Source organism: Zootoca vivipara, chromosome 9, assembly GCF_965207765.1.
Source record: "Zootoca vivipara chromosome 9, rZooViv2.hap1.1, whole genome shotgun sequence".
NCBI classification, from domain to species: Eukaryota; Metazoa; Chordata; class Lepidosauria; order Squamata; family Lacertidae; genus Zootoca; species Zootoca vivipara.
The window spans coordinates 1,862,424-1,880,517 of record NC_142592.1 but is presented as its reverse complement, the minus strand read 5'-3'; the positions used below and the strand labels follow the sequence as shown (position 1 = coordinate 1,880,517).

The 18,094-nt window shown below is 46.3% G+C and overlaps 1 protein-coding gene across 2 annotated transcripts in view; it reads left to right on the top strand.

Annotated features, from left to right (window-relative positions):
- CAMK1D (calcium/calmodulin dependent protein kinase ID) overlaps positions 1-18,094 on the top strand; it is a 162,062-nt gene that overhangs the window by 67,440 nt on the left and 76,528 nt on the right. For both annotated transcript variants that reach the window (XM_035127659.3, XM_060279482.2), the window contains exon 2: positions 14,710-14,841. In XM_035127659.3, coding sequence (XP_034983550.1) covers positions 14,710-14,841 — 132 coding nt within the window. The remainder of the gene's footprint in view (positions 1-14,709; positions 14,842-18,094) is intronic.

Below are 18,094 nucleotides of genomic sequence, written 5' to 3'. Positions count from 1 at the left end.
ACCCCTCCATTCTAGTCTCAGGTTGTATATATGTGTAAATAAACCATATATCCTAAAGATTCAACAGTCTCCACTGTCCCTCATTCTGAGGAAACACGAACCCTGGGTAAGTGCCTGGGACCCTTGGAATGTCGCACCGCTTGGAGAATGGGGTGGTGTTCAACAGCATGTAGTTCTGCCAGAAATGAAAGCAGTTCTGGGTTAGGGAGCTGGTGATCTAGGGCATCTCTCACCCACAGGTTGGGCCTTCATAGTGTTACAGTGAATCCTATGCATGTCTTCTTAGAAGAAATTATCGCAAAATAATATTGGGGAACACTGGGTATTACCCCCGTTTCCCAGTGGCCCTTCAAAGTACGCTTCACGCAGAGTTTATAGAATAACAAAAAACACAAACAGAAGTTGACTTGGCTAAAATACACCACCAATAGTTTAAAGATCAACCTAGCATGAAACCCCTGACTAGCAGTATACCGTTTAAAGTATACAGAAGAAAAACAAAAGGTTGGCTTTCTTTAACAGAAAAACAAACTGACTCAGAAGAGACTTTAAACTAAAGATAAACGCTCTCTCTCCCAGAAACTTTACATACCCACATTCCAACCCTCCCACCATACTCCCACACAAAATGCTTTCCAACAGAGCCATATATACATGGAGTAAAGTCCACGCCTGTGAGCAATTTAACAGAAATTACCAGCACCTGTTTTTCTTAGACAGTATTGACATTAGACCAGCTCAAAAGCAACTTTTATTATTCAAGAAACCCAACAGAAATATCCATTGAGTTAAAACGGCCTTACTCCCAGATAATGGGGTATCAGGTTACAGCCTCAGCCACATGAACACAAAATTGTATTTTATTTCAGAATGCTGCTCACAATCTAATTGGAAACAAGGAGAAATGTGCCAGGCGTTGCTATTACTGTTCTGCATTTGCAGTATGCATAAAACAAGCAAATGAGAAGCATTCTTAGAAGGTTTCCTTTCTCGAAATAGTTTGTGTGTGTCACGTGGATCTCCTAGGAGACCCATATTCCTGTTTTGGGAATACACTGAAATTGCACATGAGATAAAATTAAACCGTAGTTACTATCAAAGTTTCTATCAGTGCTTCTTTCTTTCCTCAGTGGGAACATTTCCTAAAGTGTCATAGCTAATAGGTTTCCTGAAAGGCCTGGTGAACTTACTTTGGCTAAACAAAAGGATGCAGTCCAGAGCTGCAGTCCAGGCTCAGGGCTGTGGGGTTTCAGCCTCGAATGCCTTCATTTAGCCATAGGATGACTAGATGCAGATGGCCTATGCCTAGTTGTCTGCAGAAAAGGGGAAGCTTGTTAGGGTTCCGAATATAGGACCCATGGGCACCATGACACCCTCAGCCAGCCACCCCTGACCCTCTCCCCCCAAAAAAAATTTACTTAGAAAATTGAAGGGATTTAAGTTTTTATTCCTGTGAAGCAGCCTGGTTATATAATGTCACATGGTTGCTACCTCTTTGGGAGTGGAGCCTTTGGATAGCTTGGAAGAGACAGAGCAATGGACACCCAGGAAACTGGGAAAATAATAATAAGACATTGTCACTGTTATTGCTATTATCATCAAAAGCCTGAAAGGCAGGGCCTTTTTAGTAGTGCTTCTGTTTTTGTTGGGTTATATTGGTTTTGCCATGAAAGGGTATATATTTTAAAATGTTGTTGTTTAGTCGTTTAGTCGTGTCCGACTCTTCGTGACCCCATGGACCACATTTATTTCCTACCATTCAGTCCCAAAAGGCACTGCCCAGGAGCTTCAGTCAAGAGGACACATGGGGTGGGGGGCAGCAACTGTTCTCCACATTGCAAGAGGATTTTCATTAAAATATGATAATGCCACTCAAATGCCAGGCTTACCCAAACTCTGTTTCTGAGAACTAATGGAGTTAAATTAGGGGATATGGAGGACATTGTGTTCTGTGATGGTTATTTTTTTATTTGTTTGGTAATTTTTGTTTTAACAAGAACTTGTGATTATGAGTGGGTAGGGGCTACAAAAATACATGGACATTTTGAGTACAAATATTTTAGACGAATAATTGTGCCCAGCTGGATAGGTCTTAAACGGAATGTGAAGAAGCCAATTAGCATTCTCTGACCGCGTGAAGAAGACGAGTGTTTCTAATTTTTTTTTTTTTACATTTCAACTAGTTAATGAGACACAGCAGTTCTGTATATTTTCCTTGGGTTATGCAGTCATACAGTCTTTAATTAGGAGAATTTGCCTGAGTACTGGGGTTACTATTTGAAGATTTTTTAAATCTATCTATCTATCTATCTATCTATCTATCTATCTATCTATCTATCTATCTATATTATGTGAAAACAGGATCCTAGCCTCTCAAACATGCAGCATGATTAAGTATTCAGAATTTCTTCTTTAGACAAAGGGAAACTGGGTTGGTGGTAAAAGGTCTATTTAATAAATTTATAGCTTGCCTTTCAGCTGGGGGCAAAACTGGATGCAATGTGTGGGCCATTTTAACATATTTGCTTAATTTCCTGCAACAGCCCTATACACACTAGGAGTGACAGAGGATTTTTCTTCAGAGGAATCTTGCATAGCATTGCTGTGTGTACACACTTATTAAGCAACAATAATTTAATATTATCTGCAGTGGGAATGCGTACTCTGAGTAAATATATATTGGTCTGTTAATTTCCTTCTAAAATTGCTCACTTTCCTTTGGTGTCTTACCAGATTGCTGGCCTTTCTTTCACTTGTCAAAAGCAGAATATTTTAAAGTATATAATCTGCTTTGCATGATTGCACAGAATTGCCAGAAAGCAGGTGTGCTCTAGTTGATGTACTTACTTGGAAGGGAGCTCTGGGAAAGAGTAAAGCTGCTGGCCAGTTGACACCTCTTACAAGTTTCATGCTTGGAATTCCCTTTCCCTTAAGCATTCATTTCAAATGAATCAGAAGATACTGTATTTAAAAAGCAGCAAACCCAGAAGTAACCCGTTCCGGTACTTCTGGGTTTGCTGTGGACATCTGCCGAAATGGACGATTGAGTGGGTGGACGTTCACGGAGGTATGACTGTACTGGCTAGAGGTACTCGTGGTTTGACTCATCACAAAGCAGCTTTATGTGGTTTCTGATGACACTGTGGCTTCTGAAATATTCACAAACCTCATTCTCTGAATACTGATCTTTATGTAGCCTAATAAGCATTATCCAAGCAGACGAGGAGGGAATCAGCAGGCTCTGTGTGTCTATGCTTAAGCCACTGGTTCCCAAACTGTGTGTCAGCAAGTGTGGGTGACATGTACCTTAAAGTATAAAGCCACCACCTTTTTTGCATCCTCCACTCTATGCCCACCGCAGCGACAAAGCTCTGTGTGAGTGTGCAGCATTTGTGCACTCAGTCTTTCAATATGTAGCCAGTGACATCATTCTGAGGGAGCAAGGATGCACTGGAATTCCCTCATCGATTCTGGACAACAGCTGACAGACAGGTGTGAGGGAATCCCAGAACCATCGCAACTTCCTAGAATCCCACAATCCCATCCCTTCGCCTTGACTGTCCAGGCAAGAAGGTGCATGGGGTGGTGGAGGGCAATAGCAACTCCAAGGCTGTCTGAACTTGCAAAAAGGATGCCTGCCCAGTGTTTTAAGGATTGATATGCAAAGGTGAGGTGTAAGTATCAGTATCACCTGTAAGTTTTTCATTTTTTCTTCCATCAACGGCAGTGGTCTGCATGACTACTCATCTCATCTCAACCCAACTCCAGCTATCCATGATTCATCCACACACTGAGTAATAGCATACACAACTAGCAAGACTTCTCTGAACTGCAGTCTGAGAAAACATTTTAAAATGTCTAATATTTTTAATATTTCTGAAATAATATATTTTTAATAATGTAAGCCTAATTTGATGTACTCATATTTGTATATAATACTCAATTTTTAATTTTTTGGAAGATTTTCCTTGCTAGGTCTTATTTCCTTACATGTCAGCATTTAATGTTCTACTGACTGTAAATTCTTTTTTATTCCCAATAGCCAATTTTCATAACTTCAAATTCAAATATCCCAAAATTAATACAAGTCTGCACTTGAAACCCCCCCTATAATAACCAATATTATTTTAATTTTTACGATGAACAACTTTGTTTCATTATTTTTTCCTATAACAGCTATGGATTGTAGGAAAGTTGTACAAAATGGCTACCCAGTAGCCATTTCCCCCCACGATGTCCAAACATGTAAAATTTTCTTTACAAGGAATAAAAAAAACCATAATTTTCATTCTTTGTTGAGAAAGAGCATGTCTTTGCAAAAAATTTCAACATCAAAAGCTTTTGGTTACATCATGCCCACACGCTGCAAATCCAGATTTTCTAAACCTAGTTTTTCCACCAAAAAAACCGAGGCTACATGTGCATTTATATAAAAAGTTTAGGCATTTATAACATCTTTTGAGTGCTGGTGTATTTTTTTTCCTGAAATCCTCATCGTTTTATTGAGCTCTGTGTAAAATTTCAAAGAGATCTGATAATTGGTTATGGAGAAAATAAATAAAATGTACACAAGGGTATCTTGTCCCGAGGGTCTCAAGAGGGACAGTCAACCCAGATTTAACAAAATTTTAAAGTCTATAAAATTAAAACCGTTTGAGATAAAGGGAAAAAAATTAAGGGGATTTCTTTCAACCATAAGGAAAGGTTGTACACCAAATTTCATCAACATCTGAGACGGAGGGTGACATGACCTCATTGAAATGACATGGAATGACCCTGCCGCATTCTGGATTAGTTGTAATTTCTGGGTCACCTTCAAAGGTAGCCCCACATAGAGAGCATTGCATTTTTACTGGCCTTGTGCAGCCTAATTCTCATAAATACTATCGAAGAGGTTTTTTTTAAAAAAGCAGACATTCGCTATAAAGTGATGGGTTGAGCTCACCTGCCACAGTGCTGTGAAATGTACAGGATTACAGTGCCTAAAAGGGCAATTGCCTGGGAGATCCTGCATAAGCTGCCCCAAAGGGGAAGTAGAGTGATTAATATATCACAGTTCTAAATACGGGTACTGTTAAACGAGAGAGAGAGAGAGAGAGAGAGAGAGAGAGAGAGAGTGTAAGTGATACCAGAATCACAGCTATTCTGACTTTTGTGTGACAGGTGAGAGTGGCATTTCCAGACTAAGAAAGCTTTTTACATAGCTTACTGTCACAGTGGCCGGAGTGGGCTACTTCAGAGTAACGACGCTACGCAGCTCTGCATTTTATTCTTTTATTGGTGCTGCGTATTTACAGTGCTGAAGTCATTGCTATTTACACGAAGTGATGTGGTCAGTCGGTTTCAGAACCTCCGAATGGCTTTTGGCGCGTCTTTCTCCAACACAAAAGCTTTGGCAGACCCATCCTCTTTCCCCTCCTCTTTCTGCGTAATTCCGGAGTTGGGGGGATGGGTCTCCCCCCCTTATTCGCCCCTTCCTGTCCCACCTGGGACCCTGGCTCCTCTACCTTGCCTGAGCCTCGGACACGACTTCCTGCTTCCCCACTGGAATCGGAACTCTCCCTGCTTTCCCCTGTGCTCGGGGGTGGGCTTGAACTCAGGAGGGGAGGGACTTCGCGATATCCCCTGTCCCTCACATCCACCCCCCTCCCAAGCTCTCCTTCACCCCTCCCCAGGTCCCCCCCAGGTGTCGGTGACGACTGGAAGCCTAAGAACTCAGTGCTTTCCGAGCCCGTTGGTGTGAACACCTCCCCCCAGTCCTGCGAGCCCCCCCCTTCCGCCTGGGAGGACGGGAATCCCAAAAAGTCCGTGGCGTCAGAGCTGGTGGGGGTAAAAATGTTCTGCCAATCTGCTCCTTCCTCTGACTGGGTGGATCTCGGTGACACCCATACCTCATCCTCTGGTTCCTCAAACTCCGCTTCCCAGCGCCATGGTGAACTGCTCTCCCGTGCTTCCTCCCCCTCCCCCTCCCTTTCCATGTGCCAGGGCTTGGGTCTATGGGGAAAGAGGGCGTGAAATTCTTCTACCAGGAATTCCTCCTGTATCTGAGTGGCTGGGACCCATTCATTCTGGGACGGTGGAGCATCCTCCCATGCCATGAGGTACTCCAGGCCCCCCACCCCCCTCCTTGAATCCAGGATGGCCGTGGCCTCATTGAGTTGCTCCCTGCCTTCCCTCTCCCCCCCTCCCTCAGGGGTTTGTTCGCTGCCTCGGAGCCTGCTGCTTTCCCTGTACGGCGACAGCAGCGATCTATGAAACACTGGGTGCACCCTCATGTCCTCTGGCAGTGCCAGCCTGTATGCCACCGGGTTGACCTGTTGTGTGACCGTGAAGGGGCCCAACCTTCTGGGCGCCAGCTTTTTGCACCTTCCTCTGATGGGAAGGCCCTCCGAGGACAGCCAAACCTTGTCCCCCACCCTGATGACCTCCCCCGGTCGCCTGTGGCGATCTGCCCCCTTCTTGTACGCTTCCTTGGCTCTCTCCAAGTGTTCTCTGAGCTGCTGGTGCACCGTCTCCAGTTCCTCTGCCCAATCCTCAGCCTGTGGGCCCTCCTCCTCCTCCTCCCCCTCCCTCTCTGGGAAAGATCTGAGGTCGCGCCCGTAATTGGCCTTAAAGGGCGACACCCCTGTGGAGACGTGCACCGCATTGTTGTAGGCAAATTCTGCCAGTGGCAGGCGATCCACCCAGTCCGTTTGCCGCTGGCTGACGTAGCATCTCAGGTACTGCTGCAGAATGGCGTTGACCCTCTCCGCCTGTCCATTGGTCTGCGGGTGTCTAGCCGTCGACAAGCTGACCTCCACCTGCAGGAGGTTCATGAGCCGCCGCCAGAACCTGGAAACAAATTGGCGGCCACGATCCGAAATAACCCTTAAAGGTAATCCATGCAGTCTGAATACGTGATCCACAAACAGTTTGGCTGTCTCTTCTGCAGAGACCGCCCTGGCACACGGTATAAAGTGGCACATTTTGGACATGAGGTCCACCACCAACAACACTGCGGTCTTGCCCCTGGAAGAAGGCAGATCTGTGATGAAGTCCATGGACACCACTTCCCACGGCCTGTGTGGCGTGGCTAAGGGCTCCAGCAATCCCGGTGGCGCTGCTCTGACCACCTTTGCCCGCTGGCAGGTGTCACAGCCCCGTACATAGTCTCGAACATCTTCCCGCACCCCTGGCCACCAGAAGTGTCTCATGACTAGGTGAGTGGTCTTGTCCCTCCCAAAATGACCTGCCGTTGGGTTGTCGTGCATCTGCTTGAGGACCGTACGTCTAAGCTGGGTGGTGGGCAGGTACAGTGCACCCTTGTAGAAAAGCAGCCCCCTGCGTTCTGCAAAGTCTTTTGCCTGCTCCCCCCCCTCTCAGTTCTCTGAAGATGCGGTTGGCAAATTCATCCGCTGCCGTCAGTGCTGTGAGTTCCGCCTCGCTCACCACTGCTGCTCCGCAGGACCATGCTGACGGGGGGAAAATGTGCCTGGGTGCCGGTGGCGCCTCCTCCTCCATGTACTCTGGCTTGCGGGAGAGGGCATCCGCCCTGACATTCTGCTCTCCCGGGATGTAGTGTATGGAGAAGTTGAAGTTCGAGAAGAACTCCGCCCACCGTATCTGCCGCTGGTTGAGCACCCTGGCAGTTCTCCAGAACTCCAGGTTCTTGTGGTCTGTGCACACCTGGATAGGGTGCTTGGCGCCCACCAGGAAGTGTCTCCAGTGCTGGAACGCAGCGTGGATCGCAAGAAGTTCCCGATCAAACACCGTGTAGTTTCGCTCTGGCTGGGTCAACTTCCTGGAGAAGAAGGCACAGGGTCTCCACTCTCTGTTGGCGTTCAGTTGCAACAAAATGGCCCCCACAGCTTTATCAGAAGCATCTGTCTCCACGCGTAGGGGCGCGTCCTGAATCACGTGGAACAGGTTCTGGTCTGAGGCGAACACCCTCTTGAGGCTTTCGAACGCTGCTTGCGCCTCTGGTGTCCACCTGAACTTCTGCTTGCCTCGCAGGCAATCAGTGATGGGAGCCGTCACGCGAGAGAAGTTCTTGATGAACTTCCTGTAGAAGTTGGCGAAGCCTAGTAGGCGTTGGGCATCTTTGCGCGTCCTGGGGCTGTGCCAGTCCAGGATGGCCTGCACCTTGTCCTTGTCCATCGCCAGCCCCTTGTCTGACAGCTTGTAGCCCAGGAAGTCCACCTCCTTGGTGTGAAACTTGCACTTCTCCAGCTTCACATACAGGTGGTTCTCCTTCAGGCGCTGCAACACCTCCCTGACGTCTTTCACATGCTGCACTGGGTCATCGGAATAGATAAGGATGTCATCCAGGAAGACCAAGCATTTCCTGAAGAGGAGGGACCCCAGGACGTGGTGCATGAAGGCCTGGAAGCATGCTGAGCCCCCTTGCAACCCGAAGGGCATCACCAGATATTCAAAAGAGCCCAGAGGCGTGAACATCGTGGTTTTCCATTCATCGCCTTCCCGGATCCTGATCAAGTTGTACGCCCCCCTCAGGTCTAGCTTGGTGAAAATCTTGCCCCTGCGTGCCGCTGTCAGGAGATCATCCACTCTGGGCATGGGGAAAGCCACTGGCTCTGTCACTGAATTTAGCCGTCTAAAATCCACCACAAGACGGCGCTGTTGCGTGTCTTTCTTGTCCACCCAGAAGACCGGGCTGCCCCCTGCTGCCTTGCTTTCTCTGATGAACCCCCGCTTGAGGTTCTTGTCGATGAAAGCGCGCAGATCCTCCAGTTCCTGGTCTGACATGGCGTACAGCTTGGCTGGGGGTATAGTTGCCCCTGGCACCAGGTTGATCTGGCAGTCAAAAGGCCTGTGTGGGGGTAGGTGGTCGGACTCCGCTTCGCTGAAGACCTCCTGCAGGTCCCAGTACGGCTTGGGTATCGCCTCACCCCCTTTGACGTGCATGGTGGCCACCGTGGCTATCGGAGGCCCCTCCCCTGGTTGGTGCTGCATGCAATGTTCCAGGCAAAAGTCCGATCCAAAAGTGATGCATCTCTGGTGCCAACTGATGGAGGGGTCGTGGCGCGCCAGCCAGCTCATGCCCAAGACGATGGGGGGGTCTGAGATGGTGGTGACGTTGAATGCCAGTGTCTCTGAGTGCCTTCCCACCGTCATTCTCATGGGGGGGGGGTTGATGAGTGATGGCCCCTCCCAGCAGCTCTCTGCCGTCAATGGTTGCCACGTGCAGAGGAAAATCCAGCTGCAGAAGCTGGATCTGGTGCTCTTCTGCAAAGTTTCTCGAGAAGAAGTTCGCTGACGCCCCACTGTCAATTAGGGCGAGGACCGTCAGGGGATAGCCATTTGGGAGCGTGAGCGTCACTTCTAGAACCACTCCTGCTCTGGGAGGGGTGGGCTGGCTCTGCTCCTCTCTGTGCGGGTGGGTGGGCTGGGGCTGTTGTCTGCTGACTGTGCCTGGCTGCTGCCCCTTGTCTCCTGCAGCCAGGCTTTCCCGTTTCCCTGCTGTGGTGCTGCGTCAGTGGGGGAGGGCACAACCGTTCCCGCCTTTCCTTGCCACTCCCTGCGATGTGGGCAGTCTCTGACGAGATGCTGGGGGGAGTTGCAGAGAAAGCAATTCCCACCCCTTCCCTCCTTGCGTCTTGGCGCCGCTGGGGTTTGAAAAGCCCGCGCGCGCGCGCTATCAATCTGCATGGGTTCCTGGTCCTGGCTGGCCCCAGGCGTGGCTTGAAAGGGTTGTTGGGGGAGTGGCTTCTCCTGCGACCGTGGGAACCAAGCCCGCTTTGCGCGCGTTGCCTGCTTGTCGCTCCACCGGGATTCCTGTCTCACCCCCACCGCCAGAGCCGCTTTGCTCAGCTGATCCATATTACTGGGCTTGGGACCTCTCGAGAGCTCATCCTTCACCTCCTCATGCAACCCCAAGTAGAACGCCGCTTGCATTGGGGGTGACTCTAGTTCCCACCCCAATCTGTGCACCAGCATGGTGAATTTCGCCCAATACGCGCGAACCGTCATATTTCCTTGGCGTAAATTATGAAGTTCCTCCTTAGTCTGGTCCATATGACTATCGGACGAATACATCGTTTTCAAACCTTCTAGAAATAGTTTGACATTCTTCATGCAAGGATTCTTTGTTGCGATTAACGGTCTTAGCCACTCCCTGGCTGCCCCGGTAAGGTGCTCCACAATAAACGCTACTCTGTGCTCATCATCAGGGAACTCATCGTGGTGCAGCTCAAGAGCGTACACAATTTCAGTCTCAAAGCCCTGATATTCCCTCGGGTCTCCATTGAACTTGCTTACTAGGGTCCCGGCTCTCCTTCCTGGCAGCACTTGGACTTGGGGTGCCCCTCCCGCCTTGTTTTTCTCTGCATCCAGTTTGTTTTGGAGGTCTACCGCCACCGCCCTTAATTCCTGCTCTCTTTCCTGTAGCGCTCTCACCTGTTCCGCAAGTTGTAGCCGGTCGTCCTGGACCTTCTTAGTCTCTTCTTTAGCTGCCTTCAATTCCCCCTGCGCCTGCAGCGACAGCTGCTGCAGTTCTTGCTGGGCTTGCTCCGCGATCTGCCGCCATCTCTCCGCCTCTGACACGCTCATCCCGGCAACTCCAAAGTAGCCCAAAAAAGGATTCGGAGGTTGCTGTCACAGTGGCCGGAGTGGGCTACTTCAGAGTAACGACGCTACGCAGCTCTGCATTTTATTCTTTTATTGGTGCTGCGTATTTACAGTGCTGAAGTCATTGCTATTTACACGAAGTGATGTGGTCAGTCGGTTTCAGAACCTCCGAATGGCTTTTGGCGCGTCTTTCTCCAACACAAAAGCTTTGGCAGACCCATCCTCTTTCCCCTCCTCTTTCTGCGTAATTCCGGAGTTGGGGGGATGGGTCTCCCCCCCTTATTCACCCCTTCCTGTCCCACCTGGGACCCTGGCTCCTCTACCTTGCCTGAGCCTCGGACACGACTTCCTGCTTCCCCACTGGAATCGGAACTCTCCCTGCTTTCCCCTGTGCTCGGGGGTGGGCTTGAACTCAGGAGGGGAGGGACTTCGCGATATCCCCTGTCCCTCACACTTACCCTTTAGAATTTTGCAAGTTTCTGTTTAATTGTCTTTTGCCCATTTGAAGTCATTCGCAGCTTGAAATGACCTGGTTAGAAAAACTCCTTCCTAATTAAGGTGAGGGTAAAGTGAGTGCCATGCCATCTTCTTCCCTGCTACCGTGTGTGTTGGACGGTCTCACGGTCTGCAGAGATGTAAGAGCACATCTTTTAACTGGAGGCAATTTCGGGAACCCAATGAAATAATGCTTATTTGTTATAGGCTGTAATAACAGTACAATTGTATTTGTGGGTACTTCTTAATTTCCTGTGACAAAATTTTATCAAAGCTCTGTGTGGTCTAATCCTATGCACACTTAGTCAGAAATCTCACTGAACTCAGTAGGACTTTTTGCTAAGTCAAACTGGGTGCAGTTTACTTCTGAAGAAACATCCTTGACTGACAGAAAAGGTGAAAAATGTTGCTGGCTATTTTATCATAGCTGCCAAGTTCTCCCTTTTTAAAGGGAAATTCACTTATGCTGAATAGGCTTCCTCGCGAGAAAAGGGAAAACTTGGCAGCTATGATTTTATTGGTACAATCTTACTGATAGGCAGTTATAATGTATCTGATGTGCTGTGACGTATTCCTGATACTGTACTAGAAACAAATAATCATGCTGGTATAAATGGAAGAGTTGTTTATTTAATCACCACTCTTCTTATTTTCTTCCTTGATTCAGTCGGGCACTCACTCACTCACTCACTGGGTGATTCATTCAAGCCAACACTTCCAAGGAAGCAATTGTGAAAGTGCAACCTTTGATTGTGTCACTAACTATGCTAACTCAGAAGGGGGAAGCTCTGTCAAGAAAGGAAAATCCCTTAGAAACTGTCACACACACAAATTGGTACTGTATAAGGAAAGGGTATAAAAAAGTTGTTTGCTAAATAGCGAGACAGAGAAAAAACAAAAAGGCTTCAGTGCAATATATCACTTTCACTTTCACACAAATAACTAATTAAGGGCAATAATGACAATTAATGGTAATAATAATGTATTAATGGCAATGATTTTTTAAAAAACTACTTTTATTGAAGAAATGAATTTTTAAACAATACAAATTACCAATAACATAGCCAATTACAATTTTCCCTCTTTTCCCCCTCTCTCCCTCCATCTCCCACCCTCTAAGGACTTCCCTCAGCTCCCCTCTCTGATTTGTTTGTACATATTCTCTGCATGTTATGAAATTGTACATATCATTGCCTTATCTATCCTATGTTCTACTAATAAATTGTGGGTGTTTATTCAAAACCTGCCAAGGAGTCCAGATCTTTTTAAATGTCTTTTTAAATAGTTTGTTAAAAGTTCCCATTCTTCTTTGAAGTCACAGTTGTCCTTCTCACATAGTTTATATATCAACTTTGCCAACTCCGCATAACTCATCAATTTTTCTTGCCATTGTTCTTTTGTTGGGATTTCCTCATTAATGGCAATGATTTTAACCAGTTTGTGCAACTGCAGGTTGACTTGTGCACCTGAGAGTCATGGACTCTGATAGGAGTCATGTAAGATTAAGAGAAACTGTTGTTAAGTGAAAAGAGAGATGTTTCTTTAATTTCAGGCTATCTGTGTGGTTCAAATCACTAATCCTGATTTATGAGGCTGAGCCAGAGCCAGGACAACAGGCACTGTGTCTTATATAAGGTTCACTAGCATTGTAAATGTGCTGTAGTGCTGAACAAGACTTGAACAAATTCCCATGTAAAGGTGTGCTAACTGTCTCTCTTACACTCTGCTTCTGCACCTAAGTGTTCATCAAAAGAAAATGGGAATGTGCGAGGTTCTAGAATACAATTCTGAATGACATACTGCACCAAATGTAATATACTGTAAATTAGCTGCAGAATGTCATGTTTGGGTTCTGCTTCATGGCTGCAATTTAGGAACACTTACTTGTGAGTAAGCCCCACTGAATTTCCAAGTAAATATGGAACAGGGGTAAAACTGCATATGCACTAAAGTGTTGAGAGAGGATACAGTGGAACAGCATATTGGGAAACCCAGCCAGATGGGTGGGGTATAAACAAACAAACAAACAAACATTTGATCTAGAGCATGTGGGCTCATTCCTGGTTTTGAGTCCAATGGGGAGAAAGGGGGCAGCAGATGCATAAAGTGTTTGGCATATCTCCCCCCACCCTCCATGCATCAACCACTTTGGTATGTTAAGTAGTTTCATCTTGGCTCACATTGAGTTCATTTGGACTTCTGTATATACTGTTAAGGCTCCCTGATAGATACATATATTTATTTTACCCTCACTCTGTAGCTCAAAAATGCTCCTGGAGCAGCTTTCAAATAATCAGACTGTTATAGATGTATGGCACATAAGGGATTGAGAGAGAGGAAGGGATATACTACAAGGCTTTCCATGCTGCTAGTCACTTTGATTAAGTATTCCCTCTGACTACCAGTTGTTGGCTCTCATGAGCAGAAGACTGTTCCTGCTCTCATGCTCTGCATGTTGGCTTCATGTAGATAGTGCCTGGCTGCTGTGGGAACAGAAGGCTCCTTGGTCTGATCCACACAGCCTCTAGCTCTTCTTGATAGGTAAAGGTAAAGGGACCCCTGAGCATTAGGTTAAGTTGTGACTGACTCTGGGGTTGCGGCGCTCATCTCGCGTACAGCTTCCAGGTCATGTGGCCAGCATGACAAAGCCGCTTTTGACGAACCAGAGCAGCACACGGAAACGCCGTTTACCTTCCTGCCGGAGCGGTACCACATTGCACTTTGACGTGCTTTTGAACTGCTAGGTTGGCAGGAGCAGGGACCAAGCAATGGGAGCTCACCCCGTTGCGGGGATTTGAACTGCCGACCTTCTGATCGGCAAGCCCTAGGCTCTGTGGTTTAACCCAGTGTTTCTCAACCAGTGTGCCTCCAGATGTTTTGGGACTACAACTCCCATCATCCCTAGCTAGCAAGACCAGTGGTCAGGAATGATGGGAGTTGTAGTCCCAAAACATCTGGAGGCACACTGGTTGAGAAACACTGGTTTAACCCATAGCGCCACCTGTGTCCTACCTTCTTGATAGACTGGAATGGAAAGAGTTCAAGGAAAGGAGGAGCCAAAGCTTCCTGGCCTGTCACCTGAGCTGATGTCAAGGCTCTGCAGCCCCACCTTTTCCTCTGCTATAGCCTGGTAGAATGGCTGCCTCTACGTGAGGCAGGAACCTGGTGATTAACCTTTTTTTATTTTGTTCCTCATGAATGAAAACTTAAGCATCACTTCTGAGGGAAGTGAAAACTACAGTTAGAAGCTAAGGCTATTTATTGTACAGTACTCAAATTGGCCGTGGTCTAGGTATGTCCACCTTCTTTTCCTGACTGGTGTCCTGAGCTTGTGGTTTTGCAGTATTGCATGAATATTCCATATTCCATTTGCAATCACAACAGATTCATACAATGCCTTGTATGGGAGACTAGTGAAACATCTCAGGTGTGTACTGCACTGGTGCAACATGAAAACTCATATTGCTGCGCTGCTTTGAGAGCCTTTGTATTTGGTCCCATCCATTTAAAGAAAAGAAAAAAGACCTAAAGAAAAAAGGGCATGGACGTTGTTTTTTTTTAAATAGTAAGTGCCATTTATTTCCATTGCAATATAGGACCTCCCAAGAGAAAAGAAATCTGAAATGCATATTTTATTTTATTTTTCAGTGGTGCATTTTCTGAAGTAGTTTTGGCTGAAAACAGGACTACTGGGAAACTATTTGCAGTCAAGTGCATCCCAAAGAAAGCCCTGAAAGGGAAGGAAAGCAGCATTGAGAATGAAATTGCAGTTCTGAGAAAGTAAGTATGAACCATGTTCTTCCATTATGGTTGCCAGAACAGACATCTGGGATTGTCCTCTAGGCCACTTTATTGGGATCAAGATGGGGCAACATGCCAGGATTCAGTCCAGCAACTGATTCAGAGTAAACTGAGCTGTTTTCCAACTTACTTATTTTTTTTTGGAAAATATCTTGTTTTGCTGAGCCCAGTTTCAAGTCAAACTGGGTCACCCTGGCTTGTCCACCACTAGTTCAGATCATGTAATTTGCAGTTTTCCAACAATACCTAAATAAAACCCAACCATTTGGGCGGGGTATAAGTAATAAAATTATTATTGTTGTTGTTTTTATTATGTGAAGTCATGGCATGTGTGTATGTAAAAGCCACCATTGTGAATTACCAAATGTATTTAGTTTCTTTCTTGCACTCATAGCAAATTTATCTTTTAGCCTGCTTGAACAATAAATAGACATTTTGGAATATAATATAAAGGATCATATGTGCCTAATGCCAACACCTGTGCAAAGTGTTTGCCATAATGGTGAAGCTCCACTGAAATGTAGGGTTTTTTGTCATGTTCTGAAGGGCCCTTTGGCCAATGGCTGTGAGGATCTTCAGCTTTATAACCATTTCTTGTACTTCTTTTCCCAAAGTGTGACTTGGTAGAGGAGTACATAGAGATGTGAGAGAGGACCAAGCCCAACGCCCTTCATCACCTCCTCAAACTAGCCCTCTCCTAAAATTAGTTGTTGAGTGCACCAGCATTTATTGCTGCCCTATTATTTTCAGCAGACTGGAGGAGGGCAAATGTCCCTATATTCAAACAAGGGAAAAGGGAGGACCCAAACAATTACCGCCCAGTCAGCCTGACATCAATACCAGGAAAGATTCTAGAGCAGATCATTAAGGAACCAGTCGGTGAGCACCTAGAAAGGAATGCTGTGATCACTAAAAGTCAGCATGGGTTTCTGAAAAATAGGTCGTGTCAGACTAATCTGATATCATTTTTTGACAGTCACAAGCCTGGTAGATGAAGGGAGCGCTGTGGATGTAGCCTATCTTGATTTCAGCAAGGCCTTTGACAAGGTGTGCTATGATAGTCTTGTAAAGAAGCTGGTAAAATGTGGGCTAGAGACAATGCTACCATTCAGTGGATTTGTAACTGGCTTACTGACCGAACCCAAAGGGTGCTCATCAATGGCTCCTCTTCATCCTGGAGAGAAGTGACTAGTGGGGTGCCACAGGGTTCTGTCTTGGGCCCAGTCTTATTCAACATCTTTATAAACGCCTTGGATGATGGGCTTGAGGGCATCCTGGGCTTGAGGGCTAATACCCCAGAGGACAGGATCACACTTCAAAATGACCTTAACAGATTAGAGAACTCTGCCAAAGCATACAAGATAAATTTTAACAGGGAGAAATGTAAAAACTATGGCCAAAAAAAATGAAAGGCACAAATACAGGATGGGAGACACCTGGCTTGAGAGCAGTACATGTGAAAAGGATCTAGGAGTCTTGGTAGACCACAAACTAGACATGAGTCAACAGTGTGATGCAGCAGCTAAAAAAGCCAATGCAATTCTGGGCTGCATCAATTAGGAGTATAGCGTCTAGATCAAGAGAAGTAATAGTACCACTGTATTCTGCTCTGGTCAGACCTCACCTGGAGTAATGTGTCCAGTTCTGGGCACCACAGTTCAAGAAGAATACTGACAAGCTGGAACGTGTCCAGAGGAGGGCAACCAAAATGGTCAAAGGCCTGGAAACGATGCCTTATGAGGAACGGCTTAGGGAGCTGGGTATGTTTAGCCTGGAGAAGAGAAGGTTAAGGGGTGATATGATAGGCATGCTCAAATATATAAAAGGATGTCATATAGAAGAGCGTGAAAGGTTGTTTTCTGCTGCTCTAGAGAAGTGGACACGGAGCAATGGATTCAAGCTACAAGAAAGAAGATTCCACCTAAACATTAGGAAGAACTTCCTGACAGTAAGAGCTGTTTGGCAGTGGAATTTGCTGCCAAGGAGTGTGGTGGAGTCTCCTTCTTTGGAGGTCTTTAAGCAGAGGCTTGACAGCCATCTGTCAGGAATACTTTGATGGTGTTTCCTGCTTGGCAGGGGGTTGGACTGGATGGCCCTTGGGTCTCTTCCAACTCTATGATTATATTATTCCTTTGCCCCACACTCCTTCTGCATTGTTTTCCTACAGTTAAGAGCTAGACATATAGGTTCCAGGCCTGTATGCATAGCAGAAGCACTTTTCAACATGTGTTGCTAAATTTATACACATAGGTATGTAGGTATCTTCCTGCTTTCATAGGATTGCACATTGCCTACAATGTTCAGCTATGCTGGGAGGCTTTGAATTTCCCTAAATGTCTCATTTCTAAACAAAAACTCTTTTAACTCCTGCCTGGGCAATGTGAATGGTAAGATCTTTATTATTCTAGGAGTATGTGACTGCATACAGTGCTGAATGCTGGCAGGCATTTGTAACATACATTTCGCTGAGCCTAGAGTCTCTAATTTCAGATCAGAATCTATGCTATTGTAATTTAAGTAGGTCAGTTACTTAAATGGAAAATATGAGATGCTATGTCCTACAATGGAGATGGGGAGAAAATCTTTGAAGCAGCCTATCTGTATCTAAGGCTGTGTCTTTAGCTCTGGTTGCAGGCTCATCTGTGAGCAACAGCTCTACATAATTTGCAGTGTGGCTTGATTCAGTGGTAATATGTTGAATGTACAGCCGCTCCATGTGCTACAGATATGTGCTAGTACAGTCAGAGCATCAGTCGATAAGGGGGATTTCCCAGGATTGCATTCTCTAAGGGCTTGTCCACACCTACCTTTCACACTCTGCTTTCCAAGAATAGGTCTGTGCTTTTTTTCCCGCCTTGGAACTTTCCTCATTAAAACCTGCTCTTTAAAGCTGAAGTACAACAAATGGCAATTGGGGCTTTCAATTTGCTCCGATTCTGGGAATGTGATGTTAGATCTAGGCCAGGGGTGGCCAACCCCCAAGAGACTGCGATCTACTCACAGAGTTAAAAACTGGCAGTGATCTACCCCCCCCCCTTTTTAGGGTTCAGGTGAAAGTTGTTGAGTTTTTTCAGGGAGGAGGTAAAATGTTGAGCTTTTTTTAGGGGAGCCACAGTTGTTCAGCTTCTTTGGATCTACCAGTGATCTACGGTAGACATCCAGTGATCTACCGGTAGATCACGATCTACCTGTTGGATATGCCTGATCTAGGCTATTGTTTTTCTGTATTGTT